The 14,557-nt window shown below is 45.5% G+C and overlaps 2 protein-coding genes across 5 annotated transcripts; both read left to right on the top strand.

Annotated features, from left to right (window-relative positions):
* The first annotated feature begins 2,599 nt into the window (after nt 1-2,599).
* On the top strand, nt 2,600-5,945 carry LOC123140941 (uncharacterized). Of its 4 annotated transcripts, XR_006470105.1 has the most exons (4): nt 2,601-3,336; nt 4,300-4,399; nt 5,053-5,117; nt 5,549-5,945. XR_006470105.1 is itself a non-coding variant. In XM_044560203.1 (2 exons), exon 1 carries the CDS (start codon nt 2,678-2,680, stop codon nt 3,317-3,319), a length of 642 nt encoding a protein of 213 aa, XP_044416138.1. In that variant the 5' UTR covers nt 2,600-2,677; the 3' UTR covers nt 3,320-3,336; nt 5,549-5,944. The 4 variants fall into 4 exon arrangements, 1 of the variants encoding a protein (XP_044416138.1); XR_006470104.1 differs by lacking the exon at nt 5,053-5,117 and having other exon boundaries at nt 5,549-5,942; XR_006470106.1 differs by lacking the exon at nt 5,549-5,945 and having other exon boundaries at nt 5,053-5,542.
* Nucleotides 5,946-8,648: 2,703 nt separating this feature from the next.
* LOC123143303 (uncharacterized) lies at nt 8,649-12,521 on the top strand. Its single transcript, XM_044562164.1, has 3 exons — nt 8,649-9,843; nt 11,041-11,143; nt 12,103-12,521. The coding sequence occupies exons 1-2, from the start codon at nt 8,727-8,729 to the stop codon at nt 11,094-11,096; spliced, it is 1,173 nt and encodes a 390-aa protein (XP_044418099.1). The 5' UTR covers nt 8,649-8,726; the 3' UTR covers nt 11,097-11,143; nt 12,103-12,521.
* The last annotated feature ends 2,036 nt before the right edge of the window (nt 12,522-14,557 follow it).

Genomic DNA, 14,557 nt, shown 5'->3' with positions numbered 1-14,557 from the left:
TCCTCTTCGGTAGCCAGCAACTCCTTCTATATCCTGCACATTTGGCTCTCTCAGATACTCTGCTCCAAACAAGGTTATCAGAATCGTGATTTTGAATCGGATCGAATCATCGATGGTAGGATCGCAAATCGTAGAATCTTCACTATCAGGATCGTAGAAACATAGATTCTAAGAACTAGAATCGTAGAATCAAAGGGGTTAGTTTGTATCAGCAAGTCGTAGAATCGTATAACAGAATCGCGATTCTGACAACCTTGGCTCCAAACACCCGTGGCATGGCGCGGGAAAACCTCACGCTGGTCTTTAGGCATGTACTCTCGCCCATCCGGGCCAACTCACCAACTGTGACAGCGGCAGGACCAAGTGCAAGCATCCTCAGAGCAGCCGTGCATTTTCCGCTTATGAGAGAATGATAGTTGACTGCAACAATCCCTGGTGAGCTTGAAATAGTCATCATGTGCCTCGACCCCCTCCATAATGCGCAAGAACAATGGTTTGCGCATATGGAAACTGTGACGAAACCATGGTTCATCGGGGAAAGTTGGGTCAGGAGCAAAGTAGTCATTGTAGAGTAGCCGTGCTCCAGACACCTTATCGTGGTTCATAACTCTTCTCCCTTTGACCGGGCACTTGAAGTTGAGAATGTGCTCCACCTCCTGGTCCATTTCCTGTTGGATGCTCATGAGCATCATCATCTCGGCTTCTTCGTCCTATTCCGACGAATCAAAGATATTTTGAGTCATTTCATCAACCTCTGCCAGTCCATACTCCTCGTCCGACGAACCATCCGATTCCATCGTATTGCCTATGAATAAATCACAAAAAACGGGCGGACAATGTGTCGAACACAACAGGCAAGGTGTAGTCCGAGAGTTGTCGGACGTACTGTGTTGGTGTTCGGGCCGGCGACGATGTCTGTGGCGGAGAGAACGGATTGGAGGAACGTTGTGGCGGAGCTAGGAGAATACCGGCGCACATGAGGAAGAAGAGAGCAGAGGAGCAAATAGAATCGGCTAGGTCAGGGTGGTTTTGGTGCAATTTGTGGCCCGGGAGGGGGGGGGCTCGGGTTGTCTGGTCCGTCGTGAATCAACTATATGTGAAGTTGAATAAATGTTTATTTGCTCAACCATACATAAAATACCTGGGTCATGTCATTAGTGGGCAACGGGTGGCTACAGAGTAAAAGAGGATCCTCACAGTGAAAGAGTGGCTTGCTTCCAAGTCAAGCACATTAGAGTTTGGGCTTAGCAGGACATGCGTTTCATCCATGGGAGCTTGGCTCATTTGACTGCTCAAAGACTTAAAACACCAATGCAGCACAAAGCTTTCCTTTCCTCAAGCTCATGGGATTACAATATACCATCCAATAAAAGGCTCAGCGAATAGGGCAACTGATGCACCACTATCTGGATTACATGAGCCAGATGAACTCAATGCCATTACTTCCTATCAACGACAATGGCTCACTGATATTGCGGACGTGCCTGGGCCTCCCATATCCGCCCTGGATTTGAGCTGCATATGAGGAGTGTCGGTCAGCCCGGGCGTTTGAGGCCGGTTTGAGGCGCCCGACTAGGTCGCTTTTTTTACCGACCAGTGACCGAACCATCTGCTTGGGCGTTTGAGGCGGGTATGAGGTGCCATGTAGATGCTCTTATGCATTGACTAGATTACTGACTCTAGTGCAAGTGAGAGTTTGCTGGAAATATGTCCTAGAGGTAATTATTTATTCTATTTTCATGTTCAGAATTAAGTTTGTTTTTAGTGCTACAATTGCAATGATTCTTGAATGTTAGATTCAGAGACATGTTTGCATGTGTGGAAAGATAAACACCAATCATATCTCTAGTCATGCCTCTAGACTGTCTCACTTAGAGTTTTATGGTTTTGTTTTTGTAACCATGGACATTGTTATTGTTAAGAAGGATGCCAAAAAAATGAGAAAATATTGCGAGGATAACAATGGTATTGGATAGACCCAACATATGAAACACTATGTGATCACGTCATCAGTATGTTATCGGTATACTTCTCTTCTCATGGACAACCTCCATTGATGCAAAAGATTGCATCCTTCTCTTCATATCTTGAATAATGACTACTGAAGTTCCAAATATTCTTCCTTGAGTGAACTGAGTGCTCGGATGGTTAGCTTTCTTGTGGTGAAACTAGCCCACCAGGGTTTAAGTGGGCCGTGGTCATGCGGGCCTAGTTTTTTTAGGTGTACGTATTCCTAGTTTTTTTAAGAATCTTATGCTAGTTTTTTTTTTGAGTTGAAGAGAATCCTATGCTAGCTTTTTTTTGAGACAAATCTTATGCTAACTTTTTTTAGAAGATATAATTTTTTTAGAAGAAATCTTATGCTAGTTTTTTTTGGAAGACAATCTTATGCTAGCTTTTTTTTTGACAGGTGAATCTTATTGCTAGCTTTTTTTTTGAGAAACGAATCTTATTGCTAACTTTTTTTTTTAGTGGTGAATCTTATTGCTAACTTAGACGAAGGTTGAGTACAGTGGGCTTTCGTCTTAGCTATCGTGGGCTTCCCTCCCCTCTACAGAGAAAACTATTGGGCTTCAAATCTCACTCGCAGCCTCGGTTTTCTCTTCTCCAGTGTCCGGCCAACCTGCAGTTCGAGTCCACCACACCCCACCCGCACAGAGCAAGCGAGGAGGGCGAGATGACGGCGAGCTTCGGCCGCCGCCTCCGCCCGACGTCGGCGCCGCCGCTCGACGACGACGACCTGCTCGACGAGATCCTCCTCCGCCTCCCCCCGGATCCGTCCTCCCTCCCGCGCGCCTCCGCCGTCTGCACCCGCTGGCGCCGCCTCGTCTCCGACCCCGGCTTCGTCGGCCGCTTCCTCCTCCACCACCGCCTCCGCCCTTCCATCCTCGGCTGCTTCATCACGGACCAGCGGAGGGCGACCGTCTCCTTCGTGCCTACTCTGGAGGCCCCCAACCGTCTCCCCGCCGAGCGCTTCTCCTTGGAGCTCGGCGACCGCGGCCGCTTCAGGCTCCTCAGCTGCCGCCACGGCCTCCTGCTCATGTTCCTCCCGTTGTGGAGCAAGGTCCTGGTCTGGGACCCCGTCACCGGAGACCAGCACCGCCTGGACATTCCCCTAGGGTTTGACACGAAGAAGGAGATCGCCGGGGCGGTGCTTCGCGCTGCCGGGGCCATCCGCCACTTCCAAGTGGTCTTAGTGGGCAGAGACAAACAAAACATAGTCGCCTGCGTTTACTCATCGGAGGCTGGCGTATGGAGCAAACTGATCTCAACTCCGCTTCCAAATCCGTTTTGCTACCAGTTTACATCAACCATTTGAAAGTGTCTATACTGGAGGTAACAGCATGCTTTGACACCGTGGGTATAACAAAATCAGCTTGTTCTTTATAATAGTTGATGAAATGTTGTTCACATCCGTTAGGTTTAAGCTAACAATTGTTAATTTATGCCATATCACTAATTTATTTTGCTGCTTGATGATTTCTGCTATATATTGCAATTTTGCAGTGTGGCGCCCTGTCCCAATGCTTGTATAATGGTGTTTATGTAGTTGTTATGATCTGGAAACATTTGCTTGCCGTATCTAGTTTAGTTTATGCCACTAGTTCTGCTTGTGTAGCCAAGTTTGCCGAATGCTTTGCATAATAATTGCACTGAATTTCAATGCTACATGCCTGTTGACATATGTAAAAAGTGTATGGTGGCAGTGCTAGTTCATATCTCCAGTACACTTTTTTTTTCTCATAATGAGAACTTAACAGTTGGAAGTTGAAGACGACTGCCTGAAAAACTAGCTTGAACCAACTAGAATGTCAACTAGATAGCTTAATGTGTACATTTGGAAGCTGAAAGCAACTTATGCTTCTACCATTCAATATTTGTGCTAATCTTGCTAAAAACCTGTAAATCTGTAACAATGACTTAGTTAAAATTTATAATCAATTGCTTATTGTATCACTTCTAGGAGAGTCCTGCTGTAATAATGACTAGGTTTAAATTTGATAGAACAATTGCTTGCTTATCACTTATAGGAGAGGCCAACTGCGAGTGGCCAATCAAATCGTTCCCTTTTAAATAAACTGAGCTTATTTCATCTTTTCAGGCTAAATTTATTTGAAAACAGACTAAATCCGAATAGGCATAATTACTTATGTTGCTAGGATTTGTTAATGTTGTATCAAAGCTCACTTGTTGTTTTTTTTCGTCTAAAATTGCACCTTCGAGTTTCTTGATGCCTTCCCGTATTTAGTTAGTTTTCCATTGGAATTTCATTGGTTGTTTGACTTCTAATGCTTGTAGAAACAAGCATTGGTGGTGGACACAATGGAGCTGAACTTTTGCACAACACATAAGATGATTGTCTGGTTCAGTATGTTATTATGGTGTATTGGTTGAGCAGGTAAGCTTGTCTTCTGTACGTGCGTTGAGGTATCTGAAATGTTCGTTTTAAATAAATACTCCCTCCAGTCACAAATATAAGATGTTTGTGAATCGGATGTATATAGACTCGTTTTAGTGTGTTTGTTCACTCATTTCAGTCTGTATGTAGTCCATATTGAAATATCTAAAACATCTTATATTTGTGAACGGAGGGAGTATATTGATATCCTTTTTGCGATAATTTCTCAAGTACCAATTCCAAGCGAGGACTCAAGATACTCTCAATGGCCCTTAGCTCAGCTGTTGCCCACCTGGCCGCCTCCCATCCTGCTTTATTGGCATGTTGGATATTTCCTCCAGGCCTTGCTCTCTCATCCCTTCCTCAGCCGCTTTCCATTCCCTTCATCACTCCTTCTCCCAGCTACCTTCTCTTCTATTTGTTCATGTTTTCTTCCCCTCTCTGCTGTTTGGATCATGTGAAAAATTTGGGGTTGTATTACTCTAACCACTTCTCCATGAATGAAATGGCAAATTGGTTTTACTAATGATATTGATCGCTCCACAGGTGTCTAGAATTGTATTCTGGTTGCTGAGATGCAGGAATAGGATTCTTTGCTGTAGTATGTAGGTTCTTCCATTTTGTATGCTTCATGGCTGAACATCTGCTCTCAGGTCTTCCTGTCGATGAGTAGTGCTTGTGAGGCTATTTTGTTTTCAGCAGCGGAAATGGAGCCTCGGTGAGAGCCTTTTTCCTCTAAAAAATCTGCCCAGGTGTCTAGAGTTACATTGCATATTACCTATTTGCATTCTCTGTTTTTATTACTCTAGAAGCTGAAAGTCCGCACTGCATATTACATACTCCCTCCGTTCACAAATGCAAGACGTTTTGGATATTTCAATATCGACCACATACGGATTGAAATGAGTGAACAAACACACTAAAACGCATCTATATATATCTGATTCAGAAAAAGGTTAAAAGATCTTACATTTGTGAACAGAAGGAGTATTTGTGTTCTCTGTTTCTGTTACTGTTTTCTCCCCAATATCACTACTTTGGAGTTTTTTGTACAATTTCCACAATGGTGAAGCTAGTGTTTACTATGTGAATCATACACAAATTATGAGACTGTATAACTTTAACGGTTTTCCCATGATTGCTCCACAGGTATCTAGAGGTGTACCGTGGTTGATGAGATGCAGGAATGGGCTTGTATGCTGCAGGTTCTTCCATTTTGTGTGCTTTACATGACGATCGACTCTCTGTAGCACGCGCCGGTCAAGTGGGGAGTGGAACTGCAGGAGTTGATCGTTTAATTTGACAACTACCCGGTGTTATTGTCTAATTTGTGGACACAAATAGCCATTCAACTTTCATGATGAATACACACTGACAAAAATAGCAAGCATGCTGAAACATAAGCAAAAAAGCTTACCTGGCTGATGGCCTTCACTTACATTTGGTGCGTTTATGTCTGTGTTCATCATCTCTTCATTTGCCTATGTTCCATAATTTATCAAGTGCTGCTTATGTGAGATATAGTGTGTGTGTGTGTGTGTGTGTGTTGGTTTTTTATTACTCCCTCCGATCCAAAGGTACAAAGTTGTACTAGAGCTGTGACAATTAATTTGGATCGGAGGGAGTATTTGATTCTAGCTAGTTGATTTTGTATTGCACCTGTTGGCCCTGCTAGTACCCCCTGCGTATTATGGGACGGAGGGAGTATAACTTAATTCTGTCAGTCTTTCTTTTCCGCCTCCCCAAAAATCAACCACCTAGGATTCCAATCTCCCAAGTCAATGGTTTTGTAGATTTGTGAATGATTGAGCCTCAAGCTTTTAATCTTTGTCCTAGTTCTGTTATTGATTTTTTGGCAGAGAAGAGGTGGGACGGAGAAAATAGTAAATTACAAAAAAAAATCATCACATTTGGTGCTAGGGTATCACGGAACTGCCATCATTGATGAAAATCAATAATGGTACGCAATGTCCAGGGCTCCAGGGAAATGACGGGAGCGACCTCATCTTCCTGCTCCTACCTTGGACAACGGAGGCGCACTAGTAGAAAACAGGGCTTTGGTCACAGGGCAGTATTTACATTAGTCCCGGTTCAGTCACGAACCGAGACTAATGTGAGCATTGGTCCCGGTTCGTGCGGCTAAGGCATTAGTCCCGGTTCACCTGGGCCCTTTAGTCCCGGTTGGTGCCACGAACCGGGACTAAAGGGTGCGATGCCCATTAGTATCGGTTGGTGGCACACCATTTGCTAGGTGCGCCACTAGTAATAGAAAAAAAAATAGTTTCAAATTTTTTTTTGAAAAAAATGTGGTCAAATCTGGTCAAACTGTGGTCAAACAATGGTCAAACTAATTATTCAAGAAATATTAGTGTTACTAAATAATTATTGTTTTTTCAAACTCAAACAGTGAAATGTGTCACTTCATGCTCAAGCTAAATTCTTGAGGGTTAATAGGATTGTCATCTTACTATTGTCAGGAAAACAACAAGTGCAGACTTGGAAACAAGGGAGAACAGAACCCGGAAGTTAAGCGTGCTCAGGCTGGAGTAGTGAGAGGATGGGTGACCGTCCGGAAAGTTAGATGATTTGGAATGATGAGGGGTGATTAGAGATTAGAGGATAAATTGAGCAGTGATGAGGGATGGTGATTAGAGATTAGAGGTTAAAATAATTTAGAAATTTGAAAATCAAAAAAAAATCAAATTTTTTTTTTAAAAAAAAAATCATAAAATTTTCTTTAGTCCCGGTTGGTGTTACCAACAACACCAACCGGGACTAAAGGTGGAGCTCCACGTGGCCGCGGCCTTTAGTCCCGGTTCGTGTAAGAACCGGGACTAAAGGGGGGAGGTATTAGTAACGACCCTTTAGTCCCGGTTCAAAAACCCCTTTTTCTGCTAGTGGCGCTACTTGATTGCTAAGACTTGCCCATGCTCGGCGCGGCCTTCATCAAAATGCACCCCCAAATTACACCTTACGACCGACACACCCGCCCTTCCCAGAGATAGTGATTCGAATCAGAGCTTCCAATCAAGCTAACTAAAAATTAAACCGATTAGATATGAAAAGATAATGATGAAGGAGAGGCCCCCATCTCCGGCGCAGATGATTCCGAAGGAGGACGTCGGGGATGTAATGCGTGGTTCAATAAGAGGTTGGGTAATGGCAAGGCAGATGGATTGGGGTAGCATAGTTCGCAGCGGTGGCCATTACAAGACTCTAGGTCGGCAAGAACACAATATGCAATATGGAGAGATGCATAAATAGAGGGAAGAAGAGAAGAACCGGGAGGACCGTGATGGAGATATATTGATTGGGGGAGATAAAGGGAACCATGGGTGGAAGGTGGAGGAAGGGATGAAAGACCAACAGGCGGAATAGATGAGGAGCCGATTGGTTGTTGTTTCGTGAGGTAGGGGAAAATTGACTGGATTTCCATCACAACTGTAGGCAAGGGGAATTTTAGCACTGAGAGGGAGAGACTAAGAGGGGCTGGTTGGAGAGAGGGAGACTGATTAGTTGCTGCTTGGAAACTGATGCTGACATGACAGACATCATACTGATGTGGACAACGTGCATGTAAAGAGAATTGTTAGTAGTGAGAGATGGATGTTCCGTTTCACAAGGATTAACTTCTCAAGAAAAGTCTCCTTCCTCCTCCTGCCGGCGGCGCCGCCGATCCGCCACCTCTGATGGCCTTTAGGTCGTGAGGCGTGGAGGATCTCATCGCCCCGCCGCTGGAGAGACCATGTTCTTGTTTTTGTTAGGTTCAACATCTTAGTTAGGGATGTGTGGCGGTGATGCTAGAATAAGAGGTCGGGTAAAGGCAAGGCGGATGGATCGGGGTAGCATAGGCCGCACCGGTTGCCACTACAGGACCCTAGGTCGGCAAGAACATAATATGCAATGTGGAGAGATGCATAAATAGAGGGAAGAAGAGAAGAACCGGGAGGACCGTGATGGGGATCTATTGATTGGGGAGATAAAAGGAACCATATGCGGAAGGTGGAGGAAGGGATGAAAAACCAAGCGGGCGGAATAGACGCTGACATGGCATCATTCTGACGTGAACAACATGCATGTGTAAAGAGAATTGCTAGTAGTGGTGATCTACTTGTTTTTATCAACTTGTTAAGAATATACCCCTATATGATTTTTAACCTATGATGAGCGAAAGGAGGCCTAAAGAAAAAACTATTGGGCTTCAATCTCACTCGCAGCCTCAATTTTCTCCTCTCCAGCGTTCCTTTGGGCCAAACTGCAGCTTGAGTCCACCGCACGTCCGCACCCCACCCCACCCCACCTCACACGAGCAAGTGAGGAGGGCGAGATGACGTCCAGCCACCGCCGCCACCGCCGCCTCCGCCCCCGCCCGACGTCGGCGCCGCCGCTGGAGGACGACGACCTGCTCGACGAGATCCTCCTCCGCCTCTCCCCGGATCCGTCCTCCCTCCCGCGCGCCTCCGCCGTCTGCGACCGCTGGCGCCGCCTCGTCTCCGACCCCGGCTTCGCCAGCCGCTTCCGCCTCCGCCACCGCCGCAGCCCTCCCATCCTCGGCTGCTTCATCAGGGACAAGCAGAGTCCGATCGTCTCCTTCGTGCCTACCATGGAAGCCCCCAATCGTGTCCCCGCCGAGCGCTTCTCCTTGCAGCTCGGCGGCCGCGGCCCCATCACTTTCCTAGACTGCCGCCACGGCCTCCTGCTCATGTTCCTCCCGTGTTGGATCAAGGTCCTGGTGTGGGACCCCTTCACCGGAGACCAGCACCGCCTCGACATTCCCCCGGGGTTCGACACGAAGCAGGGGATCGGCGGGGCGGTGCTTCGCGCCGGCGGGGCCATTCACCACTTCCAGGTGGTCTTGTTGGGCAGAGAAAAACAAGTGATCACCGCCTGCGTTTACTCGTCCGAGGCGGGCGTATGGGGCATTCTCATCTCGACTCCGCTTCCAAATGAGGTGCCAGTTGAGTCCGATTTTAGGGGCGTGCCTGTGCTGATTGGGGATTCCCTTCACTATCTGATTACGGGTGTCTGTTCTAGAATCCTTGAGTTTGATTTGAATAGGAGGATCCTAACCGTGATAGCAGGGCCTGTAGATATTCTTGATGTGGGTAGTTGCCAATCCACAGTTATGCGGGCAGAGGATGGTGGGCTTGGTATTCTATTCAAGTCTGACTGCAATGTCCAATTATGGAGGAGGAAGATTGATTGTGATGGCGAGGCTTCATGGGTGCTGGGAAGAACTTTTGAGCTAGACAAGCTACTTTCCCTGAATTCAGAGGAGAAAGAGCCTACGGTGATGCTAGGCTTGGCTGAGTACAATAATGCGGTGGTGGTGCAGACGGTTGCCGGCCACTTCATGGTCCAGCTTGTGTCATTGCAGTTCAAGAAGATGTCCGAAACCAGCAGCTGGCATTTCCATCAACCATTTGAAAGTGTCTATACTGGAGGTAACATAATGCCTTGACACCGGGGGTATAACAAAATCAGCTTGTTTTCGATAATTAGTCGATGAAATGCTGTTCACATCCGTTAGGTTTAAGCTAACAATTTTTAAGTTATTCCATATCACTAATTTATTTTGCTGCTTGGTGATTTCTGCTATATATTGCAATTTTGCACTGTGGTGTCCTGTCCCAATGCGTGTATAATGGTGTTAATGTCGTTGTTATGATCTGGAAATATATTTGCTTGTGGTATCTAGTTTAGTTTATGTCACCAATTCTGCTTGTGCAACCAAGTTTGCCAAATGCTTTGCATAATAATTGGACTGAATTTCATTGTTACCTGCCTATCGACATACTCCCTCCATTCCAGTGAATAAGGCGCATGTATTTCAAAATGAAACTTCGGCCATCAATTTAACCAACCAAATGTAGGTTATTGTGACAAAAGTTATACCGTTCAATTCGTTTTCAAAAAAATAATTCAGTTGTATAATTTTGAAGTAACATAACATATATTTTGTTGGCTAAATTAATGGTCAAAGTTGAATTTTGAAATGTGTGCGTGCCCTGTTTATTGGAATGGAGGGAGCATGTAAGAAGTGTATAATGGTAGTGCTAGTTCATATCTCCAGTACACTTTTGACTCAAAATTAGAACTTAACAGTTGGAAGTTGAAGATGACTCCATGAAAAACTAGCTTGAACCAACTAGAATGTCAAATAGATTAGCTTAATACGTGCATTTGGAAGCTTAAAGCGACTTATGCTTCTACCATTCAACATTTTTATCTGTGCTAATCTTGCTAAAAACCTGTAAATCTGTAACAATGACTTGGTTAGAAAATTGTAAATGAATTGCTTATTTTATCATTTCTAGGAGACTCCTGCTGTAACAATGACTAGGTTTAAAATTTATAAACAATTTCTTGTTTTATCACTTATAGGAGCTGCGAGTGGCCACCCTTTTATATAAACTGAGCTTATTTCATCTTTTCAGGCTTAATTTATTTTAAGACAGACTAAATCTGAATAGGCACAATTACTTATGTTGCTAGGATTTGTCAATGCTGTATCAAAGCTCACTTGTTTTTTCTTCTAAAATTGCACCTTTGAGTTCATCTAAATATTTCCTTGATGCCTTCCCGTATTTAGTTGGTTTTCCATTGGAATATCATTGGTTGTTTGACTTCTATGCTTGTAGAAACAAGCATTGGTGGTGGAGGACACAATGGAGCTGAACTTTTGCACAACGCTTAAGATGACTGTCTGGTTCAGTATGTTATTATGACGTATTGGTTGAGTAGGTAAGCTTGTCTTCTGTATGTAAGTTGAGGTATCTGAAATGTTCTTTTGAATAAACATATCCTCTTTACGGTGATTTCTCAAGTACCCGAATCTAAGCGAGGACTCAAGATACTCTCCATGAACCTTAGCTCAGCTCACTCCAACCTGGCCGCCTCCCACCGCTCTTTATTGGCGTGTTGAATCTTTCCTCCAGCTCTCACTTCCTCATCCCTTCCTCAGCCGCTTTCTGTTCCCTTCATCACTCCTTCACCCAGCTACCTTCTCTTCTATTTGCTCATGTTTTCTCCCCCTCTACTGTTTGGATCATGCCAAAAATGAGAGATTGTATAACTCTAATCGCTTCTCCATGAATGAAATGGCAAATTGGTTTTACTAATGACATTGAGCGCTCCACAGGAGTCTAGAATTGTATCCTGGTTGCTGAGATGCAGGACTTGGATTCTGTGCTGTAGTATGTAGGTTCTTCCATTTAGTATGCTTCACGTGGAGTCAAATTGGCCATCTACGTTGCAAACATCTGCTCTCAGGTTTGCCTGTCGATGCGTACTACTTGTGAGGCTTTTTTGTTTTGAAGCTGAGGATGTGTTTAGGTCTGGTAGTTCTAGTTTCCGTCATGTTTGTTGCTGGTCTGGCGCATCTGCCTACTCCTGTGTGCTGTTTAAAGTATACTTTGTTACCTGGTTTTGTTTTCAGCAGTGGAAATGGGGCCTGGGCGAGAGCCTTTTTCCTCTATTTGCGTTCTCTGTTTTTATTACTCTAGAAGCTGAAAGTATGTCACCGCACTGCGTATTACATATTTGCATTTGTTGTTTCTGTTACTGTTTTCTCCCAAATATTGCTGGTTTGGAGTTTTCAGCATAATTTCCAGTGGTGAAACTAATGTTTACTACAGTATTTGAATCACACACAAATCATGAGACTGTATAACTTTAACGGGTTTCCCATGATTTCTCCACAGGTGTCTAGAACTGCGTTCTGGTTGCTGAGATGCATGAACGGGATTGTATGCTGCAGGTTCTTCCATTTTGTGCGCTTCACATGTCGACCGACTCTCTGTAGCACACACTCGTCGTCAAGTGTGGAGAGTAACTGCAGGAATTAATCGTTTAATTTGATAACTACCCGCTGTTATTATCTAATCGAAACTTCTTCCCGCACAATACTTGTGCCCGACATGTGCACGATGTGCAAATCCAGCGGCTAATGCCCTTCTCAGTCATATGCATGCCCGGCTGGATTCAGTCATCGTCTATGAATCATGCAAAACTTGCCGTGTGTATAGCACGAATCTTATCTAATTTCTGTACACAAATAGCCATTCAACTTTCATGATGAATACTTCGTCTTGCTTCAGCTATTCTTCCACTGACAGAATTACCAAAGCTTGCCTGCGTGCCTGCCTGATGGCCTTGGCTTACATTTGGTGCGTGTGTGTGTCTGTCAGTTTTCGTTGTCTCACTCCATTTGCTTATGTTCCATGATTTATCAAGTGCATCGTATGTGTGATAGTCTGCGTATGTTGGATTAATTTCTATTACAATATTTGATTCTGGCTAGTTGATGTTGTATTGCACCTGCTTGCCTGGCCCAATAATCTTGCCCTGCTAGTATAACTTAAGTCTGTCGCCCTATTTTTAGCTAGGTTTAGGGTTTATAGAGACGGAGGCCGCTTTATTCCTGATCACGGTCGCCATGGCCACCGGAGGCGCATCGGAGCAGGAGGACGAGACCGTCGTCTTCCCCGACTGGGTGATGCTGGATTGCATCGGCCGCACCCATTGGTACGGCGACCTAGGCGCTGCCCGTGAGGCCATCAGAAGGAACAAGACCGCCGTTGGACTCTGACATGGACAACGGCCACTCCATGACTCCATGTACGTGTCCTTCACCCTTGCGGCTCCTCCAAGTCACGAGTTGCAGGCGCTTGTTCCATGCGTGTCGAGCTCTGCGTCTTCATCTCCAAGTCACGAAAGTGGACGTTCTTCCTCAACAATGCCCCACAGAGCAATGGCATGTGCTTCCCCAACCTCTGGTCAACCGACCATGTGCTCGCCTTCGAGGGACGTTTTTCTGTGCTGGGTCGACTACTTCAGCGGTGTCCTGCTATTCGATTTCTCCGGCACCTGCTCCCCAGTGCTACATTTCGTGCTGTTCCCCGGAGGAATAGAGTACCCTGCCGAGGTACGGGTTAAATGGTGCCTAGTGTGTCCATCAGCAAGGGCGAGATGCGCTTCGTCCACATTGACAATGACTTCCACATTGGCTGCAGGCGAGGGCAGCAGCAGCAACAGCGCCAAAAAATCACCACTTGGACTTTGAACATGACATGCTGGTAGTGACTCCAGGTTCGAGTGGGAGCCGCATCGTGTGATTGACCTGGAGCGCCTTTCGGCGGATCCTAGTGTACCTCATCAGCATCTTACCGAGTTCCCGATCATCAGCGCCGATGACCCGGATGTTCTGTGCTACCTATTGCAGAAGGAGGAGTTTAATGGTGAGGCCTCCATGATCGTGGTTGACATGAACCATGCTCACTTGCGGTCGTCTACTCCATATATCAATCGACAGTCTGTGGATGTGAAAGCTCATAAATATTTTTTTGCCTTGTGCTTATCCGTCTGAGTGTAAATTTTCAGTCACTCGGCTTCTTTTTTTTTAAAAGGAAAAATGGCAGTTGCTCTGCCTTTTCATTATAGATAAAGAATTTACAAGAATGCTGCTGTTAGGCAGTGGTTAACATACAAAGGGCTGGACCTCAATCTGGTTCAGGAGGGGGGGGGGGGGGGGGGGGGGGTGTCTACGGAAAGTTGTGCATAGTTGATTCAAGTCATAGGCGATCCAGGAGGTGATCTCATCAGCAGTTGAGGGAGAGTGTTGGAAGATGCGTCTGTTCCGTTCATTCCACATATTCCATGCGAAGTACATTGCTTGCTGGGCGTCTTGCTTGGAACTTGAGCTGTGATGAGCCCACCAATCTTGTGCTGTGAGGAACTGCGAGTTGTTTAAGCTTGCGGCAGCATTTTGACTGGGTTGATGAGTGCAGTGCAACTTAAAACGGACTTCAACAGTGAAAGAGCAATGGCAGGACAGGTGAGCCGCCGCTTCAGTGGCCTGATCACAAAGAGAGCAAGTGACATCGTGATCACAGCCTCTCGCTCGTAACCGATCAGTGGTGGGAAGCTGGTTTTGCGCCAATAGCCAAATGAAGAACTTCACTTTTCCTTCAGATTTGATGTGCCAAAAAATTTTCAGGGTGGGCCGGTTGATGGAGCCCAAGAACTGCATGACAAGTTGAATTTGTTGCCAAAGGGACCAGAAACAATGCAGATCTTCAGTTGTTGTCAATCCATGAAGGCCTCTCATCCAGTTCCCATTGGATGGTGCAGTTTCTACTGAAGCGTTCTTCCTCCATG

This window comes from Triticum aestivum, chromosome 6D (assembly GCF_018294505.1).
Source record: "Triticum aestivum cultivar Chinese Spring chromosome 6D, IWGSC CS RefSeq v2.1, whole genome shotgun sequence".
In the NCBI taxonomy this organism is placed as follows: Eukaryota; Viridiplantae; Streptophyta; class Magnoliopsida; order Poales; family Poaceae; genus Triticum; species Triticum aestivum.
This window is presented reverse-complemented; position numbering and strand designations above follow the sequence as displayed.

What these genes read in the sequence shown, in the direction of transcription:
- LOC123143303 (XM_044562164.1), top strand. Translation starts at nt 8,727, where the DNA reads ATGACGTCCAGCCACCGCCGCCACCGCCGCCTCCGCCCCCGCCCGACG. An exon ending in TGAAAGTGTCTATACTGGAG is followed by an intron (nt 9,844 to 11,040) that starts GTAACATAATGC and finishes CTATGCTTGTAG; the next exon opens with AAACAAGCATTGGTGGTGGA.
- LOC123140941 (XM_044560203.1), top strand. Translation starts at nt 2,678, where the DNA reads ATGACGGCGAGCTTCGGCCGCCGCCTCCGCCCGACGTCGGCGCCGCCG.